Source organism: Orussus abietinus, unplaced genomic scaffold (assembly GCF_000612105.2).
Source record: "Orussus abietinus isolate OABI.00-Male unplaced genomic scaffold, Oabi_2.0 scaffold66, whole genome shotgun sequence".
NCBI classification, from domain to species: Eukaryota; Metazoa; Arthropoda; class Insecta; order Hymenoptera; family Orussidae; genus Orussus; species Orussus abietinus.
Genome location: NW_019394234.1, coordinates 193,486 through 206,524, shown reverse-complemented (window position 1 = coordinate 206,524; position 13,039 = coordinate 193,486). Strand labels below are relative to the sequence as shown.

Here is a 13,039-nt window from a genome sequence, read left to right as displayed (position 1 = left end):
ATGGGATTAATTGAAAGGCAGTGAATCGATTTCCGATCGGTTTTTGTCTTGGTATAATTGAATTCGGAGAAGGATCCATTTTTTAACCTAAATTGGTCGCAAACTATTAGCAGACAGGTTACCGTTTAGAGAAAATATTGCAATTGTTTTAATGGCCCGGACGAAATCCTTTCGAGCAGCAAATACACAAGTCTGCATTTGTTTGTGTGTTTAAACATATTTTTCGAAATCCCCAATGTCATCAGGTTTATCCTCCTCTTTCCTGCGAATAAATACTACGAAAGCCCAGAACGGAACTTTTCATTGAACACAGTAATTTTAAAATAGAATATTGCCCCCTTAACGAACGTCACGGCGTATCTCTCCTATTAATAATCTACATCGATCCGTTCTAATTAATTAGCTTCGGCTAGATGATTGATAGCGTTAAGAATGATTGATTGAGAGCAGTCCATGAATCAAGTTTTCGCCATGGGGTCAAAGAATGTTGTACTCATTGGTGCTAAAAAACATTTTCGTATCCATTTCTCTCGTTTAGATATGACTTAAATATATTCGAAATGAATTGAAAAAGAAAAATTGGGTGACAAATTGATTGTGAACGGCAGTTATACAGATAATATAACTGCAATATTCAGGTGAAATATTTTCAGAATTAGCGATTGAAGACAGTTTCGAAAAAGTTATAATGAAATAATATCCAAAATATTTCAATTAAATTTGTTATTTGGCACTTGGAAGTCACGTGAATAATAAAGCAAGAGTTATATTAATTAACACGTGAGTATATGATTGTTTTTTTGACGGTGCATTAATCGTAATAGCCGGTAGACTGAGTCACAATCAAATTTTTTTTTTAATTATACGTGACAAATTTACGATATATCCTCTTCCTCGTAAATGTACCATTCACACGTAAACGACGTTTTAAGCGAAATCCTAATGGGTACTTTGGTAACGTTCGAGGCAATTAAAAGTCCGTATAAAATCGCGCCAAAAGTTCGGAAAATGGTCAAAGCTTTAAACCATGGTGATGGAATTTTTACAATTCCAGCAGTGTATTTCCCAAAATGGGGTCGTGATTTCCGAATATCCAAAAGTTTGAAACTGAGATAGCGTGGCTAACTTTTATTTCAGGGTGCAATTTTGAATCTTTGCTTAGCACATCTCCATTTATCTTGAGAAAGCATTTCTTTCAGGTCTGCTCCCTTACATCGTAATATCGAGAAATGGTAGTACGTTACAACATGATATAAATAGTACCTGTACATCTATGAATTTAAATGAAAGTCAATGAAAATCTGTTAATGAAAAGTAATCAACTTTTGAAAATAATCTAGATTTTAATTGTACTACTCATACTGTATTTAACATTCGTTTGAAACCCATTTTAAAAAACAATGTGAAAATGTATGCCTATGAGTGCGTATATGGGATTCGCTTGTTGTTCCGAAATTATACAGTAACGACTAATGAATTTTAAATTACCTTAATATTTTGTGTTAGCTAGTTAAGTAACGAGGTAATTCAATGTACCTTAAACACATTAATTCATGGTATGTATTATATAAAATCCGCTTTTACAGAATTGAATTCTTCAATGGACGTTAACTTATATCCCAAGTAATTAAGTATTATTTCATCCCGTCTTTTCGATGGCTTACCATTTATCAATGTAATTCCTCCAAGGTTTTTTTTATTCCGCATTTACTTTATTGAATTAACCGCAGAGGGCAAGAATCAAGAAGGAGATAATAGAAGTAAAATGCAAACGGTAATGCACCTTTAGAGGATTGAATATTTGTTGTGTTCAATATTGTAACAAGTGTTGCAACCAATGTAGTAAAATCAGCAAAATTAGTTCGAAGGATATGTCTATCTGAACCGAAAAATTTGGTTAAAACAAAAACTAATTATTTATTTTCACATTTCATTTTCAGTGTTGATATTTATTCAAAGAGGAGACCACATTAGGGGCATTTGACATGTTGTCAAAGGGAATGTTTTACTACAAATGTCAAATATTCGGGGCTTCATTGCCCGCTCTATGTAACTGTTGACCAAATGGTGTCAAGTTTACAGTGTACGGTTCGTTAATCCCTCTAAAGTACAGACTGGTATATGCAGTTGTAGTTAACCAAATGTAATTTGAATCAGTCGACTTGTGGTAATGGTTGAAAGTTAAGCTGCTTTAATCGGGATAAACGAAACAGATTTAGCGATTTTAATGAGAAATTGAGGTTCCCCCAAACCTTTAAAAAGGATTTTTTATTTCAGTAATTGCACCTCAAATAAATATTGATCCAGCCGGATTGTTGTGGAATAAAGAAACTGTTGTGACTGTATACTAAGAAGAATTAATTCGTTTTCATTTAATTTTCTTGGAACAAATAATTTGAAAAAAGACTTTACTATTCTAATAGTGTGTACGGCGTTGGTTAAAGAATAGTCGGTAGAATTAATAATTTATGGTTATCGATTTTGCACCAATGTGCTCTATAATTCCCATAAAAATGAAGAAACGTGAAAACACATGAAAATAGTGAGAATGATCCCGTTACCCCCCAAAAATAAAACTCTATAACGAAATCAACTTTGTGCATTGCGTGATCTCTTTCAACCTACGCACATTTTTGTTATCTTAGACAATAGATATTAAAAAGAATTATTAGATTAATCATCATTGCTGCAAGTAGCCATGTTAAGCGTTACGTCTAAAGTGCTTAAATTACATGGCTCCGGATTGCTATCCGCCAACTTAGTGAATTACCCTACTCAAATTCAGGTAAAATTAGGTCAGATTCGTAGATCTGAATCGTGTCAAATGAAATTTGACACGTTCCAATAACTCGTAACTCAAACGCGGGTCATCGACTCAAGGAAATTTGACATCCTTGTAAACGGTTGGACTATTTTCGAAATGTCCATTCTACGGGGACTCATTTATGACTTTTGGCACGGATCCCACCATAGCTACCCGTGCGGAAATCAATCAGGAGGGCCCAAAGACCGTCAGCGTCCCGATAAGGGTTAACAGTGGACTCCACAACTAGGGCACCCTTATCGCTTACCCCGGTCGGACAAATATCATCCCTCGTTCGATCGTTGAACCCATTCCCGACAATCCCCTTAACTCAATTATCCTTGATCTCTTCTACACCCGATCAGGGCCTGATACATTTTCCTGATCGCAGACGGAAAAAGTGCGATTACCCTAACCGATATCCGAGCCAAATTGAAATCCCACCTCGATTTTTCACCGCTTTCCCAAACCCTTCGACCCTGCCTACAAATTGCAGTTTTTCTTCCGCCTATAACCAACTCGAGGTTCTCGCTGGTTCCTGGATTATGATTTCGCAAGGGTAGCTAGAGACTCCGTTTCACTGATAGCACATAGAGACTCGCGGAGGTAGGGAAGAGGTTAATCAGCAAGGACTCACCGTGACCCTCCCTGACCATTATTAGACCGGCGTCCGCTGCTTTCCTCGTCCTCGTCGTCCTCGTCGTCGCGCGACGTGGCCAAGGAGTGCGGGGCCGAAGAGGGAGCACTGCTGCCGGAATCGGGACCTGGTCCCATTCTGGTACCGGAAGCAGTGCTACCGTATGCCGAACACGACGCCAGGGCCTCCTCGTTCTCCGCCCGATCCACCTGGAAAACCACCGTTGGCAAAATGTTAAAGGAAATTCAAGAAAAAGAACCTACCAACATTTTACATCTCTTCACACTTCTCACTTTTCAAATGATGTCGAGCGACGTGCTCTTCTTCCGTTTTAAAGGAGAATCGCAATGAGCAAACTGTTACGTATCAGTTAATTTAATTATTTTGGTACTTTGCGATTCCGCGGCAAATTATAACAACGCACATACGAAAGGAAATATTCGGAAAGACAGTTTTAATGTAGGGCATACTTTTAAAAAGGATATACAGTTTATTTAGTTGAAAAATATATGATAATTGCAATTTTACTTCGTACTTCTAAGGGCTTCGCTCACTTCGACTTTTCATAAATTTCTAACAATCCTCGTAGGACACTTCGGTTGATCCCCTCTTCAGAACTTCCTTCCACGACGGAACATATGTCAATTTGTTGAAAATCTTAATGACATATTTAGTTTCAATAATTTATAAACGTACATCAAATTTATATTTTGAATTACATTATTTTAAAGAATAAGTGGGGTTTTATTTTTCTTACTTAGATTATTAGTTGTTGTAATACTTACAATTTCAAGCGTCTTTCAATTGTTGTAATGCACGGAAATTCGATGTAATCAATTATCTCAATTTATATACATACAAGCAAACATTTTATTTTGCCTTTACTACCAAATTATCGATATTCAATCTGAATATTGTTAGGATTAAAAGGACGACATATTTATTTCGTGTAATTTGGGTATTCTAAGAGACGCAGAAAATATTGATCCTGTTTTAGATATTGTCAAGTCAAAACATGCGTTTCACTTTTTCTTCATAAATGGAAATGGGATTTAATATTAATAATAATAACGCCAACAATACGGTGTTCGTATATGTATCCATTTCGTAACTTTTTATGTCTATTACAGAAAACATATTCACGTTAAAATAACATAATGGGTTACGCGTCGGAGATATTAAGGGTAGTTCAGGAAGCTTTTTGTCCTTCTTTGCTACACCTCCATTGGGGTAATGGAGACAATTACCTCCAGTGCCAACGGAAGTCCATAATTGTTCTTATTGTTTACTCCTTTGGTGCACAAAAGAGCAGAGGCACTTCGCAAGTAATTGCTAAGGGGTGTTTATAGAGGTCTTTGTTCTAAAGAGAGAAATGATAAAAAGTTTAAGGCAATTCGCCCGGAAGTAAGTCATTTAGGACGTTTTAAACAGCGCTTTGTCTTGACATACATTGAAGGTAAAATGGCAAATAACTTTGACGTCTCCATCTACAATAATGTCTGTCACGACAAAAAACTGGGCGTACTCATTAATCATTAACTTTTCCTAAAGTTGCCTAACACTACCTCTATCTTCAACCTAACATTCTAAATTTTGTTTACCTTAAATTTGTGCAAATTGTGTCTTTTACTGGACACTCTACTTGCAGTCAGTTAACGAACAAAAAATTGAAAACAACCAAGTTCGTAGTCATTTAGAATATGATAAATTCACCTTGTTCAAAAACGGGTTTTTCTACTTGATTCCGAGTTTAATGAGTAATCGACCTGAATATCTAAATGCGGTAATAAGTAATTCATTCTCTGAAACTGTAACCGATATCTTAAGATTTTTCAATTTTCTATGAAAACCATATCGGTAAAATAATCCGGCATTTAATCAGCGTTTATAATCCATTTAAGAAGTTGCTAAACGATTCGTCGCGTTTAATGGGTAATGTGGGAGGGTTTTCATAAAGCTCTTCATACTTGAAAGGAAGGTAACGAAGAAGTTGTAAGACCTGTTCACATAGAAGGAAGTTATTGAAGCATCATACGAGCTGCTATGGACCAATTTACACACACGGGGTCCTCGGTAAACACACGGACATTTTGCCTCGGCGTTCCTCCTTTTCTTTTTTCCTTGATATTGCCTCTTTGAGAGAACGACCAGGAAACATGTTTCCTCGCAATTACCAAAATTTAGCTCCCCAGGCACCACCAACGATTCTCTTTGATCTCTTTAAAATTTAAATCGAGCATATTACAATGACTTTTAGGTTAATAAAGTTACTAATCAAGTGTAAGAAGAAAAATTGAGAAATACCCAAAGAAACAGCGAATAAGACAAAAATATCTAAACACATAACATACATAAAATAACGACTAATGACTGCAGCAGTCAACGCCGATAACCACAAAATAAACAAAAATATATAATATAAAAGAACAAATATGTGTACAAACACGATACCGGAAAACGGAATTCTTATATAAAATTTTGATTTATTCGTATTTTATTTGTACATATCTAGGTATATTCAGGTGATTTGTGGGCTTAGGCTGTTTATTAATCCTTTGCACTTCCAATTATTGAGATCTCGATTGCTGATGTCAACTTCATTTACTGACTAATGTAGCACGGAAATGGTAATGTGTAAAGTGGAAATGGTTAATTCATCCAAAATAGTTCAAATGTTTGTTACCTCGAGTTTCCACGTAATTTGTACAATTCATATTGTCATTTGTATTGGATTATCTAGATCGGTACTTCAGGAGGATAACTACACGTAATAATCGGACTACAAAAAGATAACAGAGTTTTCTCGGACACTTTTCCCGAAATGATTTCTTACTCCCTGCGTTTCTCTTTTATCTTCGCTAAGTTAATAATTTGTCTCACGAAACCTCGTGCCGGAAAATCGATTTTTCCTCTTTACTTGAAGTTGTTTCTCACTTGAAAAACACAGCACTCTTCGAGATGTGAAAAAACGAAAACTCAACGTGCTCAGCCACAAAGCACGTTACTTTGTTAGATAAATAATGAGTGCACTGTAATCTACCCGGAAGACACGGCGTTGATTCTTCTTGCTTCCTTCTTTCCGCACGTTCTTTCGCAATTGCTCACGATTAATTCCTTCAGGGGCTTACCTTAGTATGCAATTAAAAAAGGGAACATTTTCTGTGCTTTAAAATATAATGTTGACTTTTGAAATTAATGTACAATTTGCCCCACGGGTATATCTAAAATATTTTTAGGCTTATAGCATATTGGAAAAAGATTGTTAAAATACAATCAAAGTTGTGTATATATATGTTTCTTTATACTTTTAATATTATTTTTTTTACCTCTTTTGGAGTGTAGATAATGGATTAAATTTATTCTTACTTTTTGCACTTTTAAGAAAATTCGGCTTTTGGGTTTTTACGTATGTTTAATACTTCGTTCTCGGTAGAATCATCTTTTTAGAAGGCTTTTAACCAAGCTTGCATCAGTTTAGAACAGAATGAATCTAATTTAAAGGTCTATGAGGAAAATCAACAACCCACCAATTCAAAAGCTTTTCAAAGTTTAGCGTGGTATCAAAATGATTCCCAGAGTTATCTCAACCGAAAACGATCGATAGTGTGATGGATGAATGTTATTTTCAGGTCGATTGTAAAGATGAACATTCACAAAATTTCACTAGACTTGATATATGTGTGACCACGCTATCGGCGACAAGTAAAAAGCAGAAAAACGTTACAGCGATAGAAGTAAATGAGTCGTTTACAAAAATAAAAGGTGAACGCTTTCTTCCTATTATCTTATTTGATTATTAATTTTAGATGAAAAATTGACAGCCAAATTAACAGTTGAATGATATGATTAAAAATGGTAGGAACAGAAATCTCGTAATTTCCTGAAAACTGCCGTTGAATTCACATGAAAAAAGTACACCTGAAATTATATAATTTCCGGTTCTGAAGGGCTCAGATTTTTAAAATAATTTTGTTCAGAAGGGAAACATGGGAAAGGAGAACTTGCCTCTTTCAGCATCTCTTCATTTTTGCCCATAAATTATGGACTCTCGACATGTACTCCATGAATCACTGCTGTTTTAAATTACTTAGTTACACAGAAAGAAGAGTAATACACTTTTATGATGAAAAATTACATTACCCCATTTTTACGTTTTCCATAATAATATTAAAACTGAACCGTAGCCCTACGGTATTTAACTAAAGGAAAGGTGAGAAAAAAATCCACTTTTCGTTGACGATTTTTTGTTGTAATTACGTACATCTAATGCGGCTAACAATCCGCTCAAAGAATATTATATTCCAAAGTATCGATAACAGAATCAATAGCAAAGGTCGACATTGAATTCTGCACTTTTATTATCATCACGGTAGATATTAAAATGACATTGAATCATGATAAAACATTTGTTACCACTTACAACAAACTTTATCAAATATCAACCCTGAACAAACAAGAAAAACCTTCAAAGAAATATACGTAAGAACAATTTTTAACGAACGTCCATAGAACAATCGAGTCATTTCGCAAATTCGTTTTCTTCTTTCCTTACCTTAAGTTGAAATCAATTCGACATTAAAAAGGCATTAAATTGCAAGGAAAGTTCAATTCGAATTTAATACCAAGCCTATCATCGATCTTGCGAAGTACTTAAAAGCAAGGCAGCGCACCAGGAAGATCGACGAGTGTTTAATGGAAAGAAAAGTAATTCATTTTTCCCCCTTATACGCGATTTGTAAGAGCCCTGATGTTTCCTTTTTATTTTTCCCTCAATTACCTGCAGTGGCTTTAGTTTTTCACAGGAACCATTAAGGTTGATTTTCAGACATTCTTGTAGTATCAACTTGGTATCCATTTCAGTAGATTCAGTGGAAGACTATTCACATGGTACCAATAGGCGTTCTCATTACATCGTTATCAGGCAACATCGATTTGGAATCAATGCGACTTAGTTCCATCATCATTACACATTTTGTAAACATAAAATATGTGCACTTGCCGCGTCTCCGAATAAATATGAGCAATAGAAAGTGAAAGAAGAAACGGCAAAGCGTGTGTTTGCAAAGTATGGAACAAAGGGAAAACTAAGAATAAATTAGCCACTGAGTGTACAGTACTTTTAATCGATAAGATAAAATTTCATAAACATTGTAGAACCTCTTGACGTTATTCTTATATATCGTTAGATAAATCAAGCTCGACGTAAAAAAGAAGAAACCCGGAAGTTTGTCTGAGAAGAAGAACGTTTGACTGTGTCAGTGTCATTCGGGCAGTGATAACGGAAAACATTTTCAACGATGCGAAGTCACGGATACATGAAGTGACACTGACTGGATAGCATGACACTGGGGGATGTAAACCATTCTATTAAAATTCATTGGATCATGTTGGGTATCGTACACGGGTACGGATATTGAATCGATACGGAACGGAAGGGTGTAAATCGATCTTTATAGTTCGTTTGCTGTTCCATAGGTCCAGAAAAGATAAGCCGCTGAATGTACGTTGAAAATGTACTGTAAAGAAAACATAACATTTAAAGAAAAATAATAGCAAATAATAAGATCATTTGTCAGAAATTTGCGTAAGAAAATATTCCAGGGACTTGTTAAAGTTACGGCGGAGGAGGAATTCTTATCAATTATAATGGAAAATTCATTGTAATTTTTATTGGACCGTATTATTTGTTCCAACGAATTCCATTTCAATCGGTCTAAGAACTCGTTACAATGCAGATCAGAGACCGTATTATATGGAAATCGCTTGCCTTCCTGGTATACTTAAGGTTTTCCATCTTTGGACCCCTCGCTCGCCCTTGCTATTCCCCGGGAAATGAAAATATTTGTCAAACGAGCTTAAGAGATTATGTCCTCCTTTCCTTTCCAGCGGCGGATGCGATTTGCTCGTAAATCCCGCCCTTTTGGTTAAACATTTTTTCGCGCGATATTCCCGTGAGAACATTGCGAGACATTCCAGATTTTCAGTTTCAGAAATCTCCTTTGGAAAGAAATTGGTTAAAATTTTAATCACGTCTCTCTCCTGAAAAAGAGGAAATTAACGAAAATTCATCCAACATGCGCGGGTAACCCGAAACGAAAAAGAATTTGAAAAGATCTAAACAGAGCCATCGGGAGAAAATTGTCTCGTAAAGTACTTTCGTTTTTGCGTCCAAGTATACAGGTAAACCATCTTCCACATTTTAGAGTCGAATCACCCCCTACGCGTATGTCACTTCGAAGATGAACGCATTTGAAAAAGTCTCAAGAAACCATTTTTAAAAGACCAGACAATACCAGGCAATAGAACCCAACCGATGTTCTCCAAATGCATAGACATCAACAAACACCCAGGATACCTTAAAATCCCCCTGATCTTCTTTCGAAACAAACATTCCGGTACTTACCATCATTCTTCGCGCACCATCTCCGTCGACGTTTAACGAAATTCCGGATCGACTCGTATCGAATCCATCGCGACTGCAGGAGAACGAATTCCGGAGTTCCAGTAGTTTCAAACTAGCGAAGAGCAAAGGCACAGAACACGTATCCTTATTTCAAGTCCCTTTTCTCCTGGCGGCGGAAATTGAATCGCAATACTGGAGAGTAGCGAAAGTACCTTTTCCCCCTTTGGGGTGACGGATCGATGGATCCGCAGAGGCGCTATCACTCTTTTCCCTCTCCGACGAAGACAGGGCCAGCACCTGGACGGCGACATGGGGCGCTCCCGGACGCTCCCAGGGAATCTTAAAAGGATCCCTGCGACTCGGGGATCGCGGCCGATGTATCAATCGTATCCTCCGTAAAGGGGGAAAGCGACGTCCTATCGCCGCCGAGTCCGACTTTCGTGTCATCGGGGCGTCACCTGGGAGTCCCTTCGGTCGATCGACACCGTCTTCGGCGGGGCTCGAAGGACGAGGTAAACGATATTTTACGGGTGGCATAAACGGCCCGCTTAACCCAGTCACCGGTTTCAAATTTACAGCCTTTAGCAGGGACGCAAAGAGCGAGCGTTATTTACGCGTAATAGGTGCCACGCTGATAATGGCGTAATCATCGGGTGGCGGGGCGAAGAGGTGGGGTGTACTTTGGACAAGAAGCGACCCACCTTTCCCCGGTGGTTTTACGATATTGGAGTTCCTACGGGAAACGGGACTCCCGGTTGGTCGGAAGTGACAGCGAAAGATTGAAATTTCTTTAAAAGCTCCGCCGTCGCGGGAAGAACTCTACTTTCGGCTTTCGACGGGGAATTCCTCGGCGACGGGGATCGGAGATTTCAATCTCCCTTTCTGCCCAATCTATTCGGACTCTGCAGAACGAGCCGACTACTCGTGCGTGCCTTTCGATGATGATTCCTTCAATGGATCGGAACGGATCGATTGTTGTTATAATTGTTCTTTAATACATTCGCGACCGCTGACGTGAATTCACGTTTTTTCAAGTTCTATTCCTGGTTGCCGCTGACGTGAATCACGTCCATGACGATACACGATACAAGTTTGCGGCAACCAGTTTCAGAATTTCATGATTTTCGCCGGTACTCAGTATTTGAAACGCAGAAAATTTTCCGGTCGCGAATGTGTTAACCCTTTCGTTACCTTGGACGAGATATCTCGCGACCCAATACTGGCTGATTAATGCTTTTGACGAGATATCTCGCGACCCGATACTGGCCGATCAACGCTTTTGACGAGATATCTCGTCCAAAAGCGTTAATTGGCCAGTATTGAGTCGCGAGATATCTCGTCCAAGGTAACGAAAGGGTTAAGGTAACGTGCTCGATTGCTGGCTTTTTCGAGCCGATCTATCCAATCACTGGATTTGAAGAGTGGCAAACTGCTTTCAGGCGTCGTGGGGCCCTTCTCTGTAGAACAAGTTAGAACGGAGTTTTGGTGGTTTGAGATAAACGCGTTTGATAATAGAATTTTGCAAGCCGATCTATTAGGAGACTGGGTTTGGATAATGAAGAGACTACTCGTGGGTGTCGCGTAGTATCTATTAGATTCATTGGCTAAGTACTTGGGAATAAAGTTATCGTTATTTAAGAAAATCGCGATTAACTGTAAATCTTTTCTAACTGATCCATTCGGACGCTAGAATCGGTAAACGAAGTTATTCCCTGGAATCATTTCACTCTTGTCTATTGAGCTTAAACCGGAACTGTAATTACTTTCCTCTCGATAGTAGGAGTTTCATAATCCAATTTTTAAATTATGAAAGATAGTATTCCCGAAGACATTGAATTCTCATTAATGTTTAAGTTACCTTTGTTAACTAAAAACGGTAAATGTATGTGAAGTTAGTCATAATCGATACTTCTGGACGTCGGTAACATTTTTGGGATGCGTGCCAAATGTCAAAAACTCGTAAAATTTCAAGGACTACAGACGATGTTACCGGATCAAAAGGATTCCAACCATTTGGCGAGATTGAAAGAACTCTTGCCGATTTTCTTGCTCTTTTTGTGGATACGATTATCCGCACGGACTTTATACTACCTACCTTCAAATGATATTCCTCATTTCCTGGAGCATTTCACGAAATATCTCGTGCCAAGTATCGAAAATCCATGAAATTTCCCGAATCTCGTCCTATGTCACGAGGTCGAAACAACGTCAAAAGGTATTTCATTCGACGTTAAAGGTTAAATTCATCGGTAAACAATCAGGGAATAATTATTGCATAATTTGCCGACGTTTAAGGTTTTCCTACATAAAATACATCATGTTATTAAAATGATACGTCGTGAAATCGCTCCAAATCGATTTAAGGCGATATGAAAAGGTCATTCTATATATACATAAAACGTTAAAATATTGATAAAACTTTTCTCCAAACTGGGTGCACCGAATCATTTGAAACTTCAACACGTGATTATGGAGGCCTTAAGGAAGAACGCGATGCTCGTAAAATTTCATTTTTCAAAGGAACATTTTTTTTTATTTGGTTTTATTTGGTTGGTTTTATTTTTTTTATTTGGTTTATTTAGACTAGAACCAAGATCACATTACCTTGTGAAAAATGAAATATCACGAGCATCGCGTACTTCCTTAAGACATCCATAATCACGTGATAAAGATTCAAATGATTCGGTACACCCAGTTTGGAGAAAAGTTTTATCAATATTTTGAGGTTTCTATATGTGACGTTTATATATATATATATGGTACGACCCTTTCGTATCACGTTAATACCCTCGTCTTGAGATCGTCCTCGCAAGTCACATCGCGAGGGATGAAAATTTGCCGCAATCTCATTTGGCGCAATGCACGGGACTCCCCAACTCCCCTTTAATTGATAATATGACTGGAAGCACGTTCACAAGTACGGTTAATTAATTGCGTAGAGTTGCGCCTAACTGCTTATGAAGCCGCGGTAGAAGTTCGGGTTCGCGGTAGCTGCATGATTTCCGTTAAATACCTTCTCTTATCGTTCATACACGTATTATTGCGAGCATGTATGTGGATATGTACGAGATGTGTGGGATGCTGGATAACTTTTAACAGGAATATTAGGATCCGAATGGAGACTAGAATTTGCCGCAATCCAATCTCGGAACTATGACCAGTTGTTAAAACGTGGTACTTTAGAAGACAATATAGT

General features: G+C 37.6%; 1 protein-coding gene across 1 annotated transcript in view; it reads right to left on the bottom strand.

Moving 5' to 3' along the window:
- LOC105699152 overlaps positions 1 to 13,039 on the bottom strand; it is a 138,557-nt gene that overhangs the window by 52,014 nt on the left and 73,504 nt on the right. Inside the window, exon 2 of the mRNA XM_023434804.1 lies at positions 3,441 to 3,649. Coding sequence (XP_023290572.1) covers positions 3,441 to 3,649 — 209 coding nt within the window. The remainder of the gene's footprint in view (positions 1 to 3,440; positions 3,650 to 13,039) is intronic.